Here is a 25,004-nt window from a genome sequence, read left to right as displayed (position 1 = left end):
GGAACCAAAAGAAAAGACATACTCAAAAGAAACAAGTAAAACCAAAGCCCTAAAAGTATTAATGACAATCTATACTCACTTTCAAAAATCCTGGCATTTTATGACTGAGTTCCTGAACATTGCATTTCCAAACCAGACTATTTTATTTTCACTTCTTATCAAAATACCTGTTTGTCTTCAGATTAGAATAAAACCACAGAGAGCAAAGATAGTTTAAAAACTGTGCATTTGACTTGTTGTACAATTGGTGTTCATATGCTTATTGAGTTCTGGAGGCAATTCATTACAGTAATAGGTATAAAAATATAGAATTGTCTTTATTAATGAGGTATGCATTTGTTCAGATCAGGTTTCTTGGAATACAGCCCTCTATTTGGATTTCAGCTGGCCAGCCTTTGTATCTGTTCTTTGTCTGGTCACAGTGGTTTATCTGTAACAATAAAATAAATAAATAAATAAATAAATAAATAAATAAATAAATAATAAATAATAAATAAGTATCTAGCTTTTTCTATTTATATACCAGTTTGTCAAACCTTATACAAGAGGAGGGATAATGAAGGAGGATTGGGAAGCTGAGGAGAATGTTGCACATCTTGCTTAACATAATGGGTGAAGATTCTGCCAGTTTCTCTCTTACACAGAGTGCTTTATTTATTTCACAGATGGCTATCATGATATACACTAAACTGATTATCTTTGTCCAGCAGAAGCTCTGAAATGTGAAGAACATTGCAAAAATATTCTGCAGCAACACAAGCTGGGAGTGACCTGCTGGGGAAAAGCTCTGTGGAGAAGGACCTGGGGACAATGAGCTGTCCCCGACCAGCAGAGACCAAAGAAGCCAGTGGTGTCCTGGGGTCACTGGGATGGGCATTGCCAGCAGGTCAGGGCTGCCCCTGCCCCTGTGCCCACCCTGGGGGCACCTCTGGCTGCTGTGTCCAGCTCTGGCTCCTCAGCACAGCAGGGCCAGGAGCTCCTGGAGCTGAGCAAGGGCCTGGAGCAGCTCCGTGCCCAGGAAAGGCTGAGGGAGCTGGGGCTGCTCAGCCTGGAGAGGAGCCCAGGGAGAGAGAGGGGCCTCAGCCCTGCCTGGCCCTGGGTCTGTCCCTGTGGCTGTCCCTGGCTATCCCTGTGGCTGTCCCTGTGTCTGTCCCTGGCTGTCCCTGTGTCTGTCCCTGTGTCTGTCCCTGTGTGCAGAGGCCAGAGCAGGCCCAGGCTCTGCTCCAGGCCCAGCAATGGCCCCAGAGCCACGGGCAGGGCCTGAGCCCAGCAATTCCCCTGCACAGGAGGCACAACTTGTGCCCTGGGCAGTGCCCAGACCTGAGCAGAGACCAGAGGGGCTCTGGGGGCTCCTCCTGGGGACATTCCAGAGCCATTTGGACCCAGCCCTGTGCCCTGTGCTCTGGGATGGCCCTGCTGGAGCAGGGAGGTGGCACCAGGGACCCTCTGTGGTCCCTTCCAGCCTGACCATTCTGTGATCCAGTGATATTCTGGGAAAAGAGCCCCACTGTGGAACTTTGACATGGCTGTGGAGGGAACCAGCATTGTGGTATTTTCGGGGTCCCCGGGACGAAGAAGGAATTGAGAATCTGACTCCCTGTTCTTAGAAGGCTAATTTATTATTTTATGTACTTATATTATATTAAAGAATGCTATACTAAAACTATACTAAAGAATAGAGAAAGGATACAGACAGAAGGCTTAACAAGATGCTAATGAAAAACCTGTGACTCTCTCAGTCCCAACACAGCTGGACCGTGATTGGTTCTTAAGTAAAAACAATTCACATGTTGGATAAACAATCTCCAACCACATTCCAAAGCAGCAAAACACAGGAGAAGCAAACGAGATAATATTATTTTCATTTTTCTTGGAGGCTTCTCAGTTTCCCAGGAGAAGAAATCCTGGCGAAGGGATTTGTCAGAAAATATGACAGTGACACAGCATCATCAAAGGACCTGAACTCTGTTTTGGATTTTCTCATTTCTGTCTGCCTCAGTCACATGATGAGCACCACTGGGCTTACAGAAACTGAACATAACAAGGGCACAGATGCAAACAGGAATCTCTGTGAAAAACAGTATCTTTAGTCCTCCTGCAAACTGTGGGCAAGTTATTCCCAAAGCTTTTGGTTTTGGTATACAGACAAATAGAAAGTGAAAATGAAACAAATCTGACCTTTTCTTTTTGGATATTATCTGGCAGCTTGAAGCCTTTGGCAGCTATAAAAACCCAACTTGATCTGAACTTTATATTCTTTATTTCTTTACTTCCCAGTTCTTCTACTAATTTTTTGGCGTCATCATTCAACCTAGGAAAACATGGTAAAAAAAATGGATGTTAAAAATTCAGGATGTGAAAAATGATGAAAAATATAATGGCTGATTCATGCTTTACATTCAGCATTAAGCCTGCAGAAGCAAAAATGAGATTTAAATAGTTCTGTGGTAGCAGCATGACATTGAATTCACAGAGAGAATTGAATTTATAAATTTTTTTCCTTCTCAGTAACTGACTGATGTTAATACAACCTGTTTGTAACAGCATAGCAGAAAGGAAAATGTATATCAGATACTGTCTGGTGCTTCAGTCCTTCCTAAATAAGGACAAGAGTGTCAAACACGGATTAAGCATTTTCCTGAATAATACCATATTATGAACTCAGCTAAATTCTCCCAAAGATTCAAAAGCACCTGAAAAATCAGATTATGATGGTAGAAGGAATGAAAATAGAGACATCATGATTGGAGGTGTGGATAAATAACATTTCAGAGTAAAGAAGGTTGTGACCCAGAGGTAACAGCAATGCCCTTTGGGGTGCTTTTAAACAACATAATATCTGCCCATCCTAGGGAGCACCAACACACAGATATGTGTGTGCAATCATGGAAAAGACATGGAATTAGAACTTTTAGACAAGAATTCAGAGAACAACTCTGAGTGTAGAATGGAATTTACCATTCCTTTAGACCAATTCCCAACATGAATTTTCCAGCTTTTCACCTCTCTGCCCCTCAGGCTCCATAACCTCCTACCTGCTGCTGCCATCATCGTGAGTGGCCATCAGAAGGAGGGTCCCTTCTGGTGCTTTCCTGATGAAATCCATCATCTCCCTTGAGTGGTCTGTGGAGTCATAATAACACATATGACTAGAATAACAGAATAACCAGAATAACACAGCTGGTTATTCCTGGCACACACATCACATTCCTACTCATGCACCCACAGTCACGAGCATTTTTATGGAATCAGGGAATCACCTTCTGGTGCCTCAGAGCATTCTGGTTCTCCTCACTAATAGGTAAGGAAATTTGCCATTCAAAGTATAGAAAATGTGTTAAAAGCTATTCTTAAAGAAGATAATCTTTCCAGCTATGTGGAAGGATGTTAAGAGACAGATAAGCAAATTTCCTATGATTATTTTATAACTAAAATAGAACAAGATATGGCAGGAAAAGGAATTTTGCTGAGTGAAGTATCTGGATGTCATGTCTGGTTAAGTGCTATTCCTACCAACTGAAATAATTGAGACCAAAGAAAAAGACAAAACAAAAAAGGGGAAAAGAACAAGATAATTTAACAAAAAAGATCATTAACTATCTCAACCAACAGGAGAAATTCAGCTTTTCAGGCAAAATTTGTCATCCTATCTGGCCAGAACATATTTTATGAACACAGCCGCTGTTTGTTTCTAGCTGATTCCTGTTGAGAATACAAAGTCAATCAGGAAAGAGGAGGATAATTACATGAATCTGTCTTTTCTTAATGCAGAAACACTAACAAAAGCTCTGTTGGATTCTGTCCTTACCTCTTGCCCACATTTCAAAAAAATTTCTTGACACGAGTTTTCCTGTTTTATCTGTAATTAAAAAAAAACCCTAAATATGAGCAAATATTATTTTATTCAATAGGCAAACAGAATTTTCAGCTAAAGCTAGGCATCCCTAATTTAGAGTATTATTTGGCTTCTTTTGTTTAGGTTCTTAAATTGGAAGAAATATGAAATAACAAGTTTAAGATTTGGGGAGAATATTTTGTTTCATGTAGTCTCCGAATCATCAAATGTGACAAAAAATTTTATTATTTCTTATTTAAAAAAATATCATTTTCTGGTGTGTGCTTCCATGTTTTTAAATCTAAATATTCTATACTAAATCACAGCCATAGACAGGAAAATTGGTTAAGCCTAAGACTTTTTGAATGAACTTAATTCTATTCTGTGCAGTGTTTGAGATGTTTAACCTTTCATCCATAAGGCACTTATTAAGAACAGTCATCTTGCCTGATCTAATTAGTAGACATGTAAAAAAATATGTTTTGCTACAGACTGGTGCAGGATAAGAGACAGATTTGCCTGCTCCTATTTGCCACCATCTTCCTTGTGCATTCAAGATTACTATTTATCCTCTTACTTTAATTTTAAACTAATTTTTGTATTTTATACCCAGGAAAGATTTTATGATTGTTGGAAAAAAAGGTAGTAGTTAACTGGGGAAAAATTTGGAACAGATTCTTGTCAGTGGTTAATTTAATCCTCAGCAAAATCATACAAGTTTAGACAAAGTCAAGATCTTGCTTAGCAATAGTGAGACAAAAAAAATTAAAATATAAGTGTTTTGTGATCAAAGCCAGCTTGACTGTTCCTGTGAACTCCATTTTTATCCCCTCTTCCACAAGATTTAGGCATTCATTTTTTTTCTGGACCCATTATTGAATACACTGCACTTCTTCACCCTTCCCGTTCATCTAAATGAAAATTTAGGAGTTAGGTGCCTCCAAACCTAGAATAAAGCACACCTGCTGCTTCCATTGGCTTTGACTATAAGCAAATGGCAGTTTAATATTAATTAAAATTTGAGTTTGTCTTTCTGCATCCTGAATAAGTCTGGAAAAAGAACTTGTACCATGGCTACACCTTGAGGCAGAGCTGCAGCTCTCAGTTCCTGCCTCCCCCTTATCAGTGAACAGCAGATATAATTTATCAAGGATTGAAGCTGAAAGCTGAGTCCTACTGCTGGAGATCACAGATATTCTTGCTGTGCTACAAGTCTTTTGTCTAACAAAATACACCACATCTTTGTGCACATTTGCTATTCTATTTTCCTCTATTGATTATGAACATGTTTCTTTTGTTTACCCAGAAGATTGTTTTTGTCACACAGATTTGTTTTTCTTACATTAATGTGAATCAAGTTTGCAGTATTTTCCTTTCCCTTCCATACTAGCTGGTAAAAAACCCCACAAAACAAAATATCCAATCCCCCCAAGAACACTGGTAATTTATTGCAGTACAAAAGTATGTGTCTCTCTAACATTTTTCTCTCTTACTTACAATTCACAATGGCAATGATTATGCCACTTTTATCTTCATAATTCCTTTCATTTATAAACCTGGAATTGAAATAAATACAATATCAGTAAAAGACACCTGTCCAGCACTCTGTTGCAAAGTTATGTTTACCAGTGCTAAGTAATTTCCTGATACTTATGTTTTCATCAGTTATTTAAATCAAAACTCTATTGTGAACAAGAGCTTGAAAATCTTGCGCAGTGTATCTGTCAGTTTCCTTCAACAATGACTCTTTCAAAATGAGCCAGATGAAGAAAATATTTCATACATTTTCAGCCAGGAAGATAAAGGAGGAAAAAAACCCAAAACAAACAAGATGAGGTGGTTTTGTGACTGTACTCTCTGTGGATTATGTCTCCTGGAAAGGTCACTGCAAGGTTTTGAAGTTATTTCACCTGTCCAGTTTGAAAAGCTGTGAAAGAATCTGACTTTCAGAAGGTGCTGAGCAGTCAGCATTCTGTAAATCTACTATCCTGCACCATGAAAATTAAAAATCCTGCTGAAAACTAACAGTTGTCTGCAGCTTATATAGAAGAACAAAGAAAATCACTGGAGATTAGGTTTAAAAAAAAACAAAGACAGAAGAAGAGTTAAATACTGTCAGATAAATTCTGAAGTTTTCCACCAGAATGGGAGCCCCTGGTAGGAGCTCAATTGCTGCTACTGAACCAAACCCAAACACCTTTGCTCACAGTTCAAAGCACTTGCTTAGGTGTAAAGTTAGAATGGTACTCACTCCTCATCCTCAAAACAAATTTTAGGCCTCCTCCGTTTGCCACCACCACTGAGGATGCGATAGGCGAAGTTCCCGGGTGGGCAGGGAGCCCAGAGGCCACACTTCTGCCTTTTGGGGGCTGGGGCTGCAACAGCAAAGAGGAAAAAATGTTTTATTGGATGCTGCATGAACAATTTCAACATGGGATGAGCCCCCTAAAGCCAACGTGCTGAACTGAAACATCTGAGCACAGAATCCTGGAATTGTGGCAAATTCATCCCAGGTTGGTTTGGGCTGGAAGTTATCACTGATTTCCAAAGAGGTATAATTGAAAATAAGGTAATTATTATCTGCAATTGCACATAACAGGAAACAAGGGCTGCCAGGATGAAGGTTTCCTACCAACAGCTTGAAGTGGATAGTTATCATTCTTATTTTAAGCCCTCTGTTCACACAATAACTTAGTCATAGAATGACAAAAATATACACATTAAACCACTTGGTCAGAGTAGAGCTAAAAAATAATGAGATTTACTCACAAAGTTTAGTTAGTCGTTCAGCTGTTTATCATAAATATAAATTACGTGTAATAGAAGCAAAGCTGCAGCTTTGCACTCTTTGGCCCACAAATAAATTAGTTGTTCTTACATCAGTGTTGAAATAATTACCTTTGTACATTTGCAAAAATAGGCTGACCTTGTGTTTCTTCAAAAACAGTGTCTAAGAAAAGGTTTAACTTTGTTTTAATTAACTTTACAGTCAACTTCATTCTTATAATAGCACATACCAAATGATTTCTTGGCTAACAAGCCATTTATTATTTAGCACATAAATACACAATATCAGATACAGTATAAGAAAGAAAAAAAAGGAAATAAATACAACTGCATACCCCTCAACACTGGTTTCTTTCCAATCTCTTGAAGTGCAGCCATAGACACTGTATTTCGGGGTACATGAGCAGCAACAAAGTATCCCAAATACCAAGCAGCCAAGGATGTCAACAGGAATCCAAATAATCTCAGAACAACTGTGAAGGGGAAAATAAAAAGGAAAAAAACCCACCCAACAAAAAACATAAAAATGTTTTCATAGCAACACAAAAAAATCTTGTTATTTTTTCTGGCACTGCTACCCAAACTGGCTGGTTTGATTCACTGTGCTGACCACAGCCTTCAGAGATGTGGCAATAGAGTATTTGGTGCATTCCTGTCTCCAAGGACAATGCCTTTTGTTTCTAAAACTTGATCTTCAAGCAGAAAATTCCCCCAATCACTCTCTTCAATCCACATCCATAATACCTCAAAGAAACACAAAGTTTAGCTCAATCCTAGTAGGATTTTGACCCTGAAAAGTAAGTACTACTACTACAGAGGTGTTTTGCAGTTACTATTGATTTTTTGAGACATGCAAACACTCCAGGAATGGTTGACCAAGCAGGGAATTTCCTACATCCATGTTTTTAACATGCTGGGTAAAACCAGCATGGCCCAAACAATCCCTTTCATACAATGAGCTCTCACTGCATTCACAGAATCACAGAATAATCTGGGTTGGAAGGGACCCTCAATCTCATTAATTAATCTAATCTCCTTTCAATGAGCAGGGAATTCTTCAACTACATCAGGCTGCTCAGAGCCCTGTCCAGCCTGACCTTGGGTTTTTCCAGGGATGGGGCAGGCACCTCCTCCCTGGATAACCTGTGCCAGTGTTTTAGCACCCTTGTTGTGAAAGGCTTCCTCCTCTTACTGAATATCTGCTTTTCCTCAACACCAGAAGTGCTGGTGGCTTTCCTCATGAAACACACCACCTAATTTATGATGCTAAACTAGGAAATATCACACTGCAGCCGTGGAACAGGTTGTTTTAGAGGCATGAGTCACTTCCTGATCTGCAAAGAACCATCCTTGAAAACAAGGGTCTGTTGAAGTGAAAATTATTCATTTTGTAGTCCTGAAAACTGAGTTCAACAGGACCAATGTCCAAAACTATGCAGTGTGTTTACTTTGCCAGCTCTCTAGAAAATATGTTGTCTTATCCAGTCTGAATATTCCTTATAACTGTTTACACTCATAAGATAATTCTCTCCTTTCCTTCTTTGAACTGCCTTTTATAAACATTAAGATTTCTGCCCTACCCTTTCTCTAGAATAAGGCCAAATTTTTCACTTGTCCTCCTCAAGTCCTGTTTTGCAAGTTCTAGCACTCCTGTGAATTCTGCCCAATTGGTCTGCATCCAAATTCTGAAAAATTCTGTTACTCTGGTTATTCATGCCAGAAGGAACTTTGATTTTTTTTTCTATAAGAGCAGACTTTATGCACACAGGTTCTGTTGATAATCTACCATAAAGACTGATTTTTTTCCTCTCTAGCTATTCCCTCTTTATATTTCTCCATGTGCTAATTCCTGCATTCTCCCAGCTTTAAAAATAAAAAGCCCAATGAAACATTGCAGAAACATTTGTGTGACTGCAGGGAAAATATTGTGAAAACTTGCTGTGTTTTCATCAAAGGATTAAGTTTGAGTTAGTAATGTAATGGATCTTCAGCTATTATAAATTTCCCTACGTATTACTCATGAGAAATCTCTCACTCCACCATGAGTAGTGGTGCAAACCCACACTAAAATAATACTGAAATTACTCTGACACTTCATTTGAGCAGTGATGTAAACACAAACACTGACAAAGTCCACATGCACAAATCACGAAGCTGCTGGAACCAAGCAGAATGACACCAGCCTTGGTTCTTTTTCAATATCAAAAAAATTTACCAGATTTATGCACAAAATATATTTAATTCATAAAGGAGGCCAAGTCACAAGTTTCAAAGACAAAACCCCAGAAGAATGAAGTGAAAATGACAATTTTATTGAGAGATTTCAGTGACTATTTTTGGGGAGAGGATTGGGTGTGGTGCATGGCAAAGATCTGTGAGAGCACCAGTCAGGTTTTGTTTTGCTCATTCTGCAGTTAGCTTGGCAGGTTTACCTTTACAATGTATTTGCACTATTTTTTCATCATTATTATAAGCAACTCTGTTGCAAAACAGGCTCAAGAGTGCAGCATTTTATCTAAATAGAAGAGAAAGTACAATGTCTAACTGCTGTTATGCCTGATGTTGTTCCCTGGTGGAAATCATGGAACAGATCATCCTGAGTGGGATCACGTGGCACAAACATGATAACCAAGGGATCAGCAAGGGTTTAGGAAAGGCAGGTCCTGCCTGACCAACCTGATCTCCTTTTATGACCAGGTGACCCCCTTGGGGGATGTGGGGAAGGCTGTGGATGTTGTGTGCTGGGACTTCAGCGAAGCCTTTGACCCCCATGTCCCACAGCACACTGCTGGAAAAGCTGCAGCCCAGGCTGGGACAGGTGCATCTTCCCTGGGTTAAGAATTGTCTGCTCAGAGGGTGTTGGGGGATGGTGCCACACCCAGTGATGAGTGGTGTCCCTCAGGATCAATTTTGGGGCTGGTCAGGTTCAATATCTTTGTTGATGATCTGGGTGAGGGGATCGAGGGATCAACTGCACACTCAGTTTGCAGACAACGCGAGGTTGGGTGGGAGTGTTGATGTGCTGGAGGGCAGGAAGGCTCTGCAGAGGGATCTGGACAGGCTGGATCGATGGGCTGAGGCCTTGGTCAGGCATTCGTGGAAGGTGCAGGACCCACCTGTACTGGCCACTGGTGAGGCCACACCTCGAGTCCTGTGTCCAGTTCTGGGCTCCTCACCACAACAAAGGCATTGAGGGGCTGGAGTGTGCCAGAACGGAGCTGGGAAGGGGCTGGAGCCCCAGGAGGGGCTGAGGGAGCTGGGAAGGGGCTGAGGCTGGAGCAAAGGAGGCTCAGGGGCCCTTGTGGCTCTGCACAAGTCCCTGCCAGGAGGGCACAGCCGGGGGGGTCGGGCTCTGCTCCCAGGGAACAGGGACAGGAGCAGAGGGAACGGCCTCAGGCTGGGCCAGGGCAGGCTCAGCTGGGACAGCAGCAGGAATTTTTTCATTATAAAGGTTATAAGGCCTTGGAAGGAGCTGCCCAGGGAGGTTTGCAGTGCCCATCCCTGGAGGAGTGAAAGAAACAACTGGGTGTGGCACTCAGTGCTACTCTCTATTTCACAGAGTGGTGATCAAAGGCTGGACTTCATAATCTTGGAGGTTTTTCCCGACCTAAATAGTTCTGTGAACCCATAATATGTTCTGTATTTTATTTAGAACCAAGCTTCTTAAATGTTTTTTGAAATATGCCTTTTAAGGCTCAATATATTTCCCAACTCTCCTGCATAGTTTGTACCTGGTTCTCAAAACTCACAGAATATTTTCACTGCCAACCAACTTTTGATTTTGCTTTCTGGGATTCAGAAGGCATCAAGAGATCTCACTGACCCGCACTGCTGGGTCCAGCTGGCTCTCTTAGGTTTACTGAGGTTATTTATCCTGCACACATACATTCATTTTTGAGTTTCTCCACTGTGCAAACCTCTACACAGTTAACAGTGAAGCCATAAACTCAGACAAAGTTAAGATAATCAAGAGCACAATAAAGCACAATAAAGCACAAAGTGCAGCCTACGTGCAGGAAAGTCAGACTGTGCTCCTGTTGATATTGGAGGCTGTGGTTGCTCAGCACCAAGGAGCGACATGGGGACACTGAGCCGCAGAGGTGTTGCTGTGCCTCCCTCACTCCATTTCTGCCACGGAGGAGCTCCCCGAGAGTTACATCTTGTCACTGCCATGAGGCAGGGACACTCACAATACTCACAGCGCCAGGCAGAGGAGGGGGCAGAGAGAAGCCAGGAGGAAGGACACTCAGGATGGAGGTGTGGCAGGACATGTAAAACAGCAGAGCTTAAGGAAAAGATGACAGAATCACAGAATATCCCGAGTTTAAAGGGACCCACAAGCATCATCCAGTCCAACCCCAACAATCCCACTCCATTGTCCAAACCCTTCCTGAGCTCTGTCAAGTTCAGTGCTCCCCTTTTCCCTGGGGAGCTGTTCAGTGCCTGACCACCCTCTGGGTGAAAAGCCCTTCCCTAAAATCCTAATATCTCCTCTCCCAATATCTCCCTGTCCTACTATCTCCTCTCCCTCGAGAGAGCTCCCTGCCCTTCCCCGGGTCCTGTGTCAGCATTTCCACCTTTCATCAGCTCCCAATTTCCCTTGACCCTCAGGTGCCTCTTGGCAACAACTAAATCACTAAATGTAAGCCCAGTGCTGGGTTATTCCGTGTTTAGCTGATTCCAAACCCCCGCGCAGCCACACCTCGCTAATACACACCCATCTGCACGCCGCTGGGCTTGAACACAGGAAAAAAACTAAGAAAAGAGAATATATTTAAGACTCGAGCATGACTTATTCCAGACTAAGAGCTGGGTTTGGAGCCGGCATCAGCCCTCTCGCCCCTTCCCCTTGGCCATGGGGGTCTCATCCCGCCCGGAGCGGCTCCGGGGCGCATCTTACTCACAGTGCCGGGTCAGCTTCATTATCCCACCGCCTCCTCCTCCTCCTCCTCCTCCCCCGTCCCTCTCGCAGTCTTCTGCCAGCACCGGGAAGACAGCGGGAAGGGGAGCGGCCGCCTGTAAGCGCCGCACCGCCCCGTTAAACAACTTTAAATTATTCTCCACAGAGAACACCCAGCTGGCCCGTGGGACAGGAGAGCACATGTGCCACTCATTTCCTTCTTTTTCTTTTCTTTTTTCTTTTTCTTTTCTTTTCTTTTCTTTTCTTTTCTTTTCTTTTCTTTTCTTTTCTTTTCTTTTCTTTTCTTTTTTTTTTTTTTTCTTTTCTTTTTCTTTTCTTTTCTTTTCTTTTTTTCTTTTCTTTTCTTTTCTTCTCCTCTCCTCTCCTCTTTCCCCTTTCCCCTTTTTCTCTTTCTTTCTTTCTTTCTTTCTTTCTTTCTTTCTTTCTTTCTTTCTTTCTTTCTTTTTCTTTCTTCTTTCTCTCTTTCTCTCTTTTCTCTTTCTCTCTTTCTCTCTTTCTCTCTTTCTCTCTTTCTCTCTTTCTCTCTTTCTCTCTTTCTCTTTCTCTCTTTCTCTCTTTCTCTCTTCTCTCTCTCTCTCTCTCTTTCTCTCTCTCTCTTTCTCTCTCTCTCTTTCTCTCTCTCTTCTCTCTCTTTTTTCTCTTTTTTTCTTTCTTTCTCTCTTTCTTTCTTTCTCTCTCTCTCTCTCTCTCTCTCTCTCTCTTTTTTTTCTCTTTCTCTCCTTCTTTCTCTCTCCCTTTCTCCAATTTTTTCCTTCTCCTTCTCCTCCTTTTTTGGTGTGGGTCCTTACAGATCATCTGCTTCCAGCTCCACTACCATGGCCAGGGAATGTCCCACTACATCAGGTTACTCAGGCCACCACCCTCACAGGGAAGAATTTCTTCCTAATATCCAATCTAAACCTACTCTCTGAGTTTGGATCCATTCTCCAGGTGAACCAGTTATTTCTGAGTCTGTTGAACCCAACCCAGGGCTTTTTCCATTGGAGATCCCTCTTCCTTTTTCCACCCCTCATCACAGCTCTGAGATGACACAATTTCCACCACAAGCTCCAGCCCACCCTTGGCTCATCTTTTCTTGTGCACCAGGTGTCATGTACCATCACCTGAGGGTTTCCTTCCTGCTGGGGTAGCTGGGTCACCAACTTTCATTTAGAGAACTGTGGGGGTACCAGTTGTGGGTTTTTCTGGGTCTGGGTTGAAGGCACTTGAGACAGTAATTCATGTTCAGACTCAGGTGTTTATTATTTCTTATCAGTAAAACAGTCTCACTGCTGTGAGTTCAGCAGCTTTTCATTAGAAGGCACAAAATGGCCAACAATCTCTTGTTCCAAGGTCTTTTAAGACTGAACTACCCAATGAAGAACTGACACCTGGATTATTTTCCCTTTTAACCCAATAACTGATCCCAAAGAGCTGCAATGGGGACTTTTCTGCCCAATTACAAAATGCTACCCAAACCCATGGAGAAGGAAGAAGAAGAAGCATGAAGAACAAACCCAGGACAACACCCTATGCCCTCCATCTTGCTTCCATCCACAACATACTAAAAACCCCAAAACCTCAATTTCTCACCCAGTGATACACCTGCACTGCTCTCTATCATCTATTTCACACTTTTGTGGATTCTGGTCTATCTTGAAGTCTGGGAAACTTTCTCCATGGATGAGGGTCAAAGTCAGAGCTCCCCTGGGCACCGGGTTTCCACAGAAAACCACTCAAGCTATTCTGTGGTTCTGCAGCTGCCCTTAAAACCTCTCAGATTTAGTTTCCACTGAGCTCTTTTGTTCCCTCTGCCTCTAGTGATGCTCAGGAATGACGTTTAGCTCAGCAAACAGATGAATAAAATCCTGCAGGAGGGCTCATATAGGAACTGCAGCCAGAGTGGGGCTTTTGCATTCCTCCCACGGCACTGCTGAAAGCTGTAAATGTTTGCAGTCCCTGGAGGACAGGTGTTTCTTGTCCTTGTCTGCGAGTGGTATATTATAATATCCTGTAAATTGCAGGTAAAACCTAAGGGAGTAATTGCTGCAGGTTATTTTCAAATGTACTGGAGCTTGCAAAGGAAAAAGCAACGTCCCACAAAACCTGGGTGTGTAAATAATTAAAGAGTCAACGTGGGACAAATAAACTTAGCAATGAGAAGCATTGGACAGAAAGTAAAAAGAGTTATGAGATGGCAAGAGGAAGTTAAGGACAACATTAGGCTGACATACTTTTTAACATATGCAATTACTTCTGCAGGAAGTGTTAACCTGCAAGCTGGCGCATCAGAAAATGATGCCTCTGTTAATAAATGATTGAAACTGTTGAAGACTGCACTTCTAGCCCTTAAAGTAAAAATAATCCAGCTCTAAACCCAAAACAATGTATGGTAACCAAATGAAAAATTCATCTATTTTTATTAAAGCAAGGAATATTAACTAGGAGTGGGGATAATTTAATTTTGAAATAAATTTATTGTATGAGTAGTGGTGGGTCACAGATTCCATAGGGAAAAATTTTAAGCCCTTAGGAACTTCGCCACCACCTCAATACAGTGAAAAACCCACTTCACTGGCCATCAGTGGGTATAGGAAAAAAAGAAATTTTGCCTGCTTTTTCCCACAAGAAAAGTGTAGAGGTTTCCTTTTCATTGCTGCCTTAACTACATGGAACTACACCCCGGCATTTGCTCCAAATCCTGGTTTGCTGGCTTGCCAAATCCCAGGGACCCAGTGGCTGCGGGGATTTTAAGTGGCTAAGGAAGAGGAAACTCTAAAATGTTTTACTTCAGGAATCTCTTTTGTATCTGCAAAAAAAAAAAAAAAACCAAAAAACCAAGCTACACTTCTTTCTTTAGTGATTAATCAAAGATGTGGGGTGCAAAACCCTTCTGAAGGTTCATTTCTGATTTCATCCTGCAGACATTCATTCTGTAATTTGAAATCTTAGAGGAAAAACTTACAAAATATTAATTGCACTCTCAATTCCTGTGAGGCTGTAAGACCCTTTGGTGATAAGCGGGACAGGAAATCTACTCAGGAAACAAATGACACTGAATGGAGCAGTTGAATGCATCTACAGGGTCTTACTCTTGTCTTATCACCACAAAACCCTGTCAGCAGAGGAGGTTTATGGTCTAACCCAGATAAACTACACCAGCAAGTTCCTGCTTGCCCTTTGAACCATGGCACCAACAGAGAGATTTTCTGCATCCACCTCACTTGACTAACAAATGAGCACAAGTGTCATTCCAGCCCTTGTAAGAATTTAATTTGTGTTTTCTGCTTGCCCACAAATGGCCAGCAGTGGTTTTTCCTGCCAGGACAAGTTCAAAGAATTTAATGATTTAAAAGGGAAGCAGAGTTAGCAAGGCAGGGAGAGAACATTGGATTAAATCTTTGCTTGTAGAGCTCAGAATAACTAAGAAAATAGACTTCCTACATAAAATGTGCAACTGGTGTCTAATTTTACCTAAGACTCGGGGCAGACAAGAACACACACGTGGACAACAGGGGCAGCAGTATGGAAAAGCAGTTATTTAACTCACCCATAATTCACCACGTGCCTGTGCCATAATTTAACTCACCCATAATTCACCATGTGCCTGTGCCATAACTCAGCATCCTGTGTGCTGGTGACATGAAGGGGAACATAGAGAAATAGAGATGTAAATGTCTATTATAATGAAATCACTGTTGATTTTTGTTTGGTTTTTTTTTCTGGTTTTTGTTTGTTTCTTTGAGATTTTTACCCTCCCTCCCCCTTTTTTTTAATACCTTCACTGTTTTTATGAAACCCAGGAGAAAATACTTAAGATGAGAACTTTTTGATACTTCTTTTGAGGATATAAAGGATTAAAGTCACCTTCCCCAAGATAAGCAAAACTGGATCATTTAACAAAGGGCAAAAAGCAAGCATTGATTACTTTCAGCTGATAAGTTGGAAAACCTGTAAAGTTTGTGAGTCTGGGGCATTTCTGGCCTGCTGAGCAACAAAGGTGGGGCTAATTTGTGTGTTTTTCTTCTGCTTTGTTAATCCAGAGAAACATATGGAGAATATATTTAATTGCACTTGATCCAGATAGAAGATGGACACATTAGGAGTCAAAAATAAATCAGCAGTTAAAAATCAGTATAAACCACCAGCCTAGACAATGTTCAAGCTGTCCAACGATAAAAAGAATCTAATTCAGTAAGAATGCAGAAAGCTGAAAGTAATGTTAAATTTACAATTAAAAAGCACTCAAGGGAAAAGTAAATAGTATTCTTACTCATAGTACTTCAGAACAATTCTGGGTGCATGAAAAGAATTTGAAGAAACACAATACCTTGTTTATTCATAGAAAGCAGTCTCATCTAGCTAACAGCTGTAAAAATCAATACTCTAATATTTGTGTAGGCACTGGCAGCAGAGATCCCTGTATTCTTTGCAATAACCTGTATTTCTTGGGGAAAGCTATTGAATTCCCTAGCAAAACAGATGATGAGTCAAGGTGTAGGCAAGTGGTACTTGTCAGTCTCTACAAGGAAAAAAAAAAACCAAAGAAACCACAAGCTATTCATTTTTAAAGAGTTTGTTTTGGTGGAGAAAGGGGAGAATAGTAAATGTTTACTGTTTAAGTGGCCATCAGAATTACACATTGTACTGGAAATTACACAGAGCGCTTGCATGGCCAACCTTCCCGTATTCGTGTACACTCCACTGTCATTATCAAAAAAAAAAAGCTGTATTCTTGCAACAAATTCTTGCTTTTGTGTTTCACACACAAACTTAAAAGCTGTTTTGTCTAAACAAGCTGGTTTTCATGGGCAGAGATGAGCAAGAGTGTGGGGGTGTTCACATGGGCCCCAGGATGAGGGAAAAGATGAGAACCTCGACTCCATGTTTTAGAAGGCTGATTTATTATTTTATGATATATATTATATTAAAAGAAAATTATATATTAAAACTATACTAAAAGAATAAAAGTAAGGATTTCATCAAAAGGCTAGAAAGGAAGGAAAGGAATGATAATAAAATCTTGTGACTGACCAGAGAGTCTGAGACAGCTGGACTGTGATTGGCCATTAATTAGAAACAACCACATGAGACCAATCACAGATCCACCTGTTGCATTCCACAGCAGCAGATAAATTATTGTTTACATTTCATTTCTGAGACCTCTCAGCTTCTCAGGAGAAAAATCCTAGCACAAGCATTTTTCATAAAATATGTCTGTGACACAAAGGAAATGTGAAATAACAGTTTTGTAGTTTTGGATTCAATGAGCCTGAAGTCCGAGGGCACTCTGAAGATGATGGTAATTTCAAAAGCCTAAGAGAAGTTTAAGCACAAGAAAAAGAATGAAAAGTTGTGAGCAGAACTGTGTAACAATGGGATCATGGAATGGTTTGGATGGGACCTTAAAGATCATCCAGTTCTGACGTAGGCAGGGACAATTTTCTCTAGAACAGGTTGCTCAGAGCCCCATCCAACACCTGAACACTTACAGGGATGCAGCATCCACAACTTCTGTGGCAGTAAGGGAGAGGCTTCACTGAATATCAGGACAGAAATAAGCAAAACCTGCCAACTTTGAAGGAAAAATATTAAACAGTTGGTGCCACTCCGTGTTACTTGACTAATGCCCTAAATTTACAACATTCACAATAAATACACCGCGCTGCCTTTAGAAAGCTCAGGGATTAAAATAACGGACTTTGTAAAGAGATGTTTAGGTGGAGGGAAGAGGGAGATGATAAACAATCAGAAGACCCTAAGATGAGTATCTTTGAGGTTGGATATTCAAAAAAGGAAATGAAAGGAACTTTTAAGGGAATTCAGACAAAAAAAACCAAAAAACCAGAAAGTGCTGAAAGGGCTTGATGCCTTGTGCAGGCTGCCCCAGAGCAGAGGCTGGACAGAGCTAAAGAATAAAGCAGGGATTTATTCAAAGCATCTCCTCCATGGATGCACCTTGGGCAGCACCAGAGCCCAGCCAGGGCTGCACCCAAGATGAACCAAAATGGCCCCAAAATGCACGGCCGGGCACGGGGTCTGTCCCTGGGATCAGTTCTGCTCCATTTGCACCTTGCAGTTCATTGTCCCATTCCAGCTTTAGCCCAGGCAGTCCCACCCTGCTTGTTTTTCTCTCTCCAGCCCACGGGGTTTGTGCTCCTGGGCTGAGATTTGGGTCATTTGTCCTTGGTGCCCAGCTGGAGCAGGAATTGTTTTGTCTCCCTGCTCTGTGCACAGAGCTCATCATCCCGTAATATGAAGCTCAGACCCACACACTAAAGCGGAACAGAATCTGAAAATAGAAAAGCTCAAACCTGAGGTATCAGGTTTCCAAGAGTTGGAAAACGCCGCTTGGGCTCCACCTGGTGAGGAAAGAGCGCGGAGCAGGGATTGGGGACAGGGACAGGGATTTGTGTTCCTTCCCCATCCGCACCCCAGGGCAGGACCAGCCCTAAGTCTGACCCTAAACCATCAGCAGCTCCACCTTCTCAGCTTCACGCTTTCTCTGCTCGGTTCTGCCCCGTACTGAAATGAAAAGTTGAAGCAGGAATATCTGTAATTCGGGAATAAACAGGGAAAAAAATCACCTCGGAGCTAAACTTGGCTGCCTCCCCCTCCTGCCAGGGTCAGATGGGATCTACACAGCCAGAAGCTGGAATTGAGAGTCACAGGAGGAATTCAGATGGATCTAATTTATCAGCTTGGAAGTTCTTCTTAACAGGATTTTAAAAGACACACAGGATAGGTTGAAAGAATTAATCATTTATTTTACGCAGCATAAAATCTGATTCTTTTACATAGTGTTTATCTGAAAATGGCAAGACCTGAAAGTACAAAGTATCAATTTTTGGAAAATTGAGTAATGAGGCTTGACAGTAAGTGGGATAGAGATCCTAACATAACCTGAAGATTGAATTAGAAAGACCATGCCCCTTTGTTCCAAAGTTTGATCCCATTTTCTTTTCAGTCAGTGTTAAAAACATTGTCTAATAAAAACAAAACAAAACAACAGGTGATGAAATGCCTCTGTAAGTTGACCTTAAAGGTGAAATCCTTTCCACACTTCCTGAATAACATAACAGCTATTATAGTGTTAAAAGCCTTAAAAGATCTGTGCATCTCCATATAAAATTTGCAATAAAAAATGTGAACTGCCTGTTTTCAGGTAAGTCTTAAACACTGAACTTTGTGTACTTTATGCACACATAGAGTATTGGTCACCAAAGCAATTTTTCCAGCACATATTGTAGTAATCCACGCCTTTGTGCTATCAAGAAATTGTTAGCTGTCGTTTTTATTACCTCTAAACATTCTCAACTCTGTTTTTTTTTACCACAGAATTTTCCAAAGGACAACCATGCTGCAAATACAGCCATTTAAACATTCAGCTCTATAATCCCTCTCTGAAAACACAGGAATAAACACGTCCTTTGCAGGTTTGACTTGGCCCTGTGAAAATTTCCCTCATCAGAGCGGGACAGGATGAGAGGATTGTTACAAACAATGTCCTTTATTCAAGTGTTTTGCCTAAATACACATTGCTGTAAAATCAGAGCAAACTCAGTTGCTCAGCTGGAGTTTTTAGGACAAAAAAATGTCATGGATGGAGCTCTCACAGCTCATTGTAGTTCTGCTCTCCACCTCTGCTCTTCCTGAGGATGGAGAGAAAGGAGAATATACAAGACCAGGGCATATTTCCAAGTGGGATGTGAAAGAAGTCCAGGGAACATAATCAAATGCACAAAGGAGCTCTTGGCACACAGTAAAATTCAGGGACCATTGGCACAGGTAAAGTTCTGGCTCCAATTCTTCTCCTAACAGCACTGCATGTATTTTCAGCCTACAGTTAATTTTTAAGGGACTACTTTAAAACAGGTCTGTGAATGGTAAACAAGAAAAACGTATCTTTTGATAGAAAGCTAAAATTGGAAAATGGAGACCTTAATCTTTTAGCAACTTTTTTGGCGGGGGGGAAATGAAAAGGGATGAATGGCCTAGAAGACAAATCAGAAAAATCAGATTTACAACCAGCAAATTAGTAGGACAGCAACTATGCTAAAATATGTTTAAGTGATTGTTATTAAAAAAAGGAAAAAAAGGAAGAGAACACTTATTGGGGGCTACTTCTTTTTAAATTCTAAAAATTACCTTTTGTGTTTTTCTTTTTGCCTAGCTCAAAAGAAATTCTGTGTGTGTCTTCACGGTCTAATCTAAAATTCCCAGTATTTCAAAGACTGGGAACCACAAAGATCCAGGCAGATACAAACCATTTTTGTATTACCACTGCACAGTCATTGATATCAGCATGTTTTATGATCTCCTGTCCTGCTACTTCCAAATGCCACTGCTGGGGTGAGAAACAGCACTGAGTTACATGGAGAGGGGAATATTTAGCAGCTGGGAAATGATCCTACCTAAAGATGGTTGTGTCCTGTGTTCACCTGGGAGGGGATAATTCCCAGGAGCACCAAAAGGCACCTTGGAGTGCTGGTTTCCAAAATATTCAGGCAGGTGGAGCCTTGCCAAAGGAAATGGGGACTGTGGGATGTTGCACCTACAGCAGTTGCTGTCTCTCTGTGGCTTTTGTGTTTTGGATCCACCTCACCCAGGGGTTTGGCTGAAGGCAAGTATTTCTGCTAGCATTCCCAAAGAGAGGGAATAATTCCCATAGCCAGGATGCTGGATAACTGCCAAGCCTGGATTAGCACCTAATTAAGCCTCAAAAACCAGCAAATCTAACTGGCTCAGGAGATTGCTCCTATCCTGTTACCAACCTGTCTTCACTTCTCTCAACAGCAGCCAGAAATGAACAATTTATCAATCAGACAGTCAAGTTTGACAGGAATTAATGTCTTGGTAAAAAGTACTGCCTCTTCTGAAAAGGATCAATCTGTTATGCTCTTGCAATTTTTAATAAAGCTAAAGGCATCCTATTTATTTTTCTTTCTGTAATTCCTTTTAATTGCACCTCCATAGGTCACTGTACCAACACCTTTCATTACATCACTGATATTGCTGTTTCTGTTTGTGTCTGAGATGAGGATATGACAGCCAACACCAGCCCAGTTGTTGGAAACCCCTATGGAAATCAAAAAAACTTCCAGCCAGCACAATCATTTTTTAATATTGGAAAATTTAAGGATCTCTCTTTCTCTCTCTGGCAATGTGCAGTGCTATGCAACTCTCACAAACCTTTTAATATTTAAAAGGAAAAGCTTGGGTAGACAAATGGCTCATCCCTCAGTAAGACAAAGGCAGCCAATACACAGCAAGGAACTGGAGCAGGTTGATTTTTGCTGATGAATTTTACAGCTGTTGACAACAGGAGATACCAAAACCCCTTGATACACTGCATTTAGGTTGATTCAAAATGTACATCCTAAACACAATCCTTCACCTTAAAAACAGAACAATCCCCTCCACCTAACTGCTTTCACAGCACCTGAACAAAAGCCTTATTAAAATGCTTCATAGGTTTCCCTTAGCATTTAAATTGCTCCAAAAAACCCACGACAATATTTCTAAAACTTGCGAAGGCAGCGGGATAGAATTAACCTATTCCCAGGGCTGGGCTCGGGTTTAACCACTGGAATTCCAACCACACCCCCTCCAATCCCTGGCGATGGCACCGATGGTTTCCAATTACCTGCGAGGAGGCTGCAGCCAGGGGAGTGCAGCTTTCTGACACTTTCCTGGGACGTGGTGTTACATTCCCATCAGGGGAGAGCTGGGTCAGCAAGAAATATTGATGTTTCTTACAAGGGATGGTTTGGAGCGCTGTGATTTGGAGCATCCTGTCTTTCATAATAAAGGATATTTTTTCTCTATCATCTTTATTCAATGCACTGTTTTTTTTTTTTTTCCTCTTCCCCCCTTTATTTTTTTTTCTTACGGTGTGGTTTATTCTTACACCTGAAGTTGGTTAAAAGGAGCATAATATATCTCACAAACATATATATAGTTTGAAATATATCAGGGAAAGAGATCACTATGAGTAACCAAGTGACTACACTTGGTTACAGTGTAGTCTATCATTGTGTTTCATCTTCCATACAAAACTGCTCGAGAGCATTATTTTTCTTAACGTGTTGTAGGCTCAAAATGAACCCTCAAGGGTTTCCACTGCTCTCCTTGTTGCCAGAGCAACAAAGCAATGCTCACCTGAATTCCTGCCACTGTAACTATCAATTTACAAGCCCAGATGAAGTTTGTGCTGCTCGCAGGTGTCATTCACAGCATTTTTACTACAAGCCATGTTTTTAGTGTGAAGGAATGCCAGGAAAACTCGAGAATATATCAGTATTTCTACTTGGTTATTGCTCCTCTTAATTCAAGTGTTTCCCTTAAAATATCTTGACCAAGGACATTCAAAGGGAAAGAGTAATACTTAAATCTTTTATATGAAATCCAGTGCACTAAGAAGACTTTGTTCACCAACTCAGAAGAAAATCTCTTTAAAAAGCCTACTCAGAACCTTTCCCCATAAATTCCTTCCTAAAACTCTTTGTGGTGAGGACATGGGAGGTTCTGAGGTGAAGGGAGCAATGATGAAACTTTTTAAGAGCATACAAGTTGTTTTCACTTTCTGAATTGAAAGAGGGTTTATTGTTTAACACTATCCATCCAAAATCCATGCAGTGTTTCTGTTTGAAACAAGTGACAGAAGCATAACTTCTATTGCCATACTGTAGAAAAAGGAGGAATACAACTCTGAAGTTGTTACGTGTAAAACCAAAGCCAGGAGGACGACGTGGAAGTCTTAATTAAAAGATATTAATAAAGAGATATGGAAAATAGAACACTGAGAAAACAGTTAAGCTCTATGGCTTATTTCATGTAATTCACAATTTCTCTCCTCTTAGAAACTAAGAGGCAGAGGAAGAAGGAGACAAGCTCAAAATTCCTTCCTGTTTCCAACTTCAAATTCCACAAGAAATCATTTTCAGACATTGGATCACAGCATCAATTATTTTACTCTACTGAGCCAAGCAATCTGAAAGTGCAAGAATTGAAAAGAAATCCACAGGCACTTCCAGTTATGACATGAAAGACATAAGTTAGTTAAAAAACAAACCCACAGTGTTTTATTTTCACACACATGACGTGCACCTCTGTAAATGCACCATTCCTGAAAAAAAAAAAGATAAATCTTTCCTTATTCCATGCAGAGTCAGATGCAGAGGCAGTGTGAATCACAGAGCTATATGAAGGGATTTTGGGCAGAAACTTGTCTAGGCAAGGGATTGAGAAATTCAGAGCTAAGCTGTTTTTTTTTTATTTCCTCATTTCCCATACAGATATGCAAACTGCTCTGCTATCAAAACGAAAACTAGTATTTTTTCCTTTTTTTTAAATGTATAAAAAAAAATCCTCAGCCTCGCACTCTTTCCAATCCAAACACTTAGGCCAGTGTTACAGAGAAGCCTGCAACTAGAGAAAAGAAAAATTGTCCTATCTGCAAAGAAAACACCTCACTCTGACCTCAGCATGATGATCTGCACTTGCAGAATGGAAGCCTGGTCAAACACACCCTCTCCTGCTCTCTCCCACTATTGTTTCCAGTCCCACCACGAGTTTGTTTTCAGCCAGGCAGGACACACACACAGAGTTTTAATTTGATTGACGCCAAACTGAACACCTCAAGCTGAAAAACAAGCCAGCATAAAGACTTTCACTTCACAGCCTGTCCATAAAGACAGGTGCTTCTCCTTTGAATTTCTAGGTTGATGAGCTCAGCCAAATTAAAACAAACCAAAAAGTTGTCATTCTTATTTTGTTTTCTTTCTGTTACACTCTCTCTACAGCAGAACACAGACCTTGCTGTCTTGTCTGTCCATACATATGCAGATCAGCCTTTTCTAAAGATCAAACTCAGAAAAAACCAACAACAAAAACCCCACACAAGAGGGGGAAACTGAAAGGTTTCTTTTTTTTTTTTTGGTGCACCAAAGTGGAAAGTCATGAAGTATTGATTTTTATAAAATCCCAAAAAATTCAAAGCCAAGTAGTTCTATTTGGTTGTATGGAGCATCTTTTGTGCTTCAAGACCAGTTCTATTCCACACACTCACCAGTGGTAGCATCCTTGTAAATTAAGAGAGGTAGTCTTGTTTTACTCTAAGGCTGAACAAGTTTGTTTCCCAGTTTTCACCACCTCGGACTATATTTTGTGACAGCTCTCAGGGAGGGTGACCCTCTCGAGTGGCAGCAGTGATCTTGAGGGAAAGAAACCACAAACCAACATTTCTTCTTGATCTCCCTTGCTTTTTCTCTGCTGCTTAAGTCTGACTTTTCTCCCTCCCCCAAACCATAAGCACAGTTTCAAAATAAACTGATGTAAACAGAAAGCAGTATTCATTTAATGCAATTAATAAGAAAGATTATTTTTTTTTCTCTTTTTCTACAGTCAGGGCTCGATTAGTTAGAAAATACTGACAGTTCCTTTTTTTTTATGAAAGAGAGATGGACAATTTCGTTCAGACAGTGAAAGAACATCATGGTGTGGCTTTTTATGTTTTTTTTTAAACTTTTTTCCATTTTTTTTTTAAGAAGGTACTGTAGAGAGCATAAAGGCTCCTTGTACTGCAGTAGCAAATCCAGTACCGTAGCACTTCAGAGGTGGTTAACAGTGCTTTGGTTCAGAACCGGTGTTAGAAAATAAAGCTATAAAAGTCACGATGCAGGGGATTTGGTGGGAATTTCAACAGCGTTTTCTAGGAACGTAGAAGGGACTGAGGAGGCATTGGCTTCTTCCCCTTGGCAGAGCTCTTTTCCTTGGTCCCGTTTTTAAGTCTGTTCTTGGGATCCAGCCTCTCACTTCCAGCGGTGGCGCACGAGGGAGGACTCGTCGTTGACCACGTCGTTGTCGGTGTAGCGGTGCTGGCAGCGGGGTGGGATGAGCAGCAGCACGATCAGCACCAGCAGGATGATCCCACACAGGCTCATCAGGGCGTAGGAGGCGATCCAGAGCACGGGCTCGTGGAAGGAAACGCTGGAGACGCAGTTGCTGGCCACGTCTGCCGTGGTGAAAGGGCCCTCGATCTCAGAGACGGGCGTGCCGTCAGCTTCTGGGGAGCCACAGAAAGGAAAGGATCAGGTCTGCAAACATCAGTTAAAAAGTACTTGTACATCCCTCTGTCATCACACATCTCAGCACATTCGTGTTTTACTGTCGCAGACATCTTTTATGGAAAATCCTTTCCTTAGGAGTTTTCCTCCTGAGAAGCTGAGAGGCCTCAGGAACAAAATGTAAACATTGGTTATCTGCTGCTGTGGAATGCAACAGGTGCATCTGTGATTGGTCTCATGTTGGTTGTTTGTAATTAATGGCCAATCACAGTCAGCTGGCTTGGACTCTGTCTGAGACACAAGCTTTTGTTATCATTATTTCTATTCTATTCTTAGCTAGCCTTCTGAGGAAATCCTTTCTTCTATTTTAGTATAGTTTTAATGTAATATATATCATAAAATAATAAATCAGCCT

General features: G+C 41.1%; 2 protein-coding genes across 2 annotated transcripts in view; both read right to left on the bottom strand.

Moving 5' to 3' along the window:
• Positions 1-329: 329 nt before the first annotated feature.
• FAM3B (FAM3 metabolism regulating signaling molecule B) lies at positions 330-11,725 on the bottom strand. The gene is made up of 8 exons (XM_030954919.1): positions 11,527-11,725; positions 6,958-7,095; positions 6,087-6,210; positions 5,333-5,391; positions 3,809-3,859; positions 3,036-3,123; positions 2,179-2,311; positions 330-430 (listed from the first exon to the last, which is right to left on the bottom strand). Exons 1-8 carry the CDS (start codon positions 11,723-11,725, stop codon positions 341-343), a joined length of 882 nt encoding a protein of 293 aa, XP_030810779.1. The 3' UTR covers positions 330-340.
• Positions 11,726-18,276: 6,551 nt separating this feature from the next.
• Positions 18,277-25,004, bottom strand: part of BACE2 (beta-secretase 2) — a 59,360-nt gene continuing 52,632 nt past the window's right edge. Inside the window, exon 9 of the mRNA XM_030971217.1 lies at positions 18,277-24,588. Within this exon, the coding sequence (XP_030827077.1) occupies positions 24,335-24,588 (254 nt within the window). The 3' untranslated portion in view covers positions 18,277-24,334. The remainder of the gene's footprint in view (positions 24,589-25,004) is intronic.

Source organism: Camarhynchus parvulus, chromosome 1, assembly GCF_901933205.1.
Source record: "Camarhynchus parvulus chromosome 1, STF_HiC, whole genome shotgun sequence".
In the NCBI taxonomy this organism is placed as follows: domain Eukaryota; kingdom Metazoa; phylum Chordata; class Aves; order Passeriformes; family Thraupidae; genus Camarhynchus; species Camarhynchus parvulus.
Note: the sequence above shows the minus strand (reverse complement) of the source record. Positions and strands in the feature narration are given on the sequence as shown.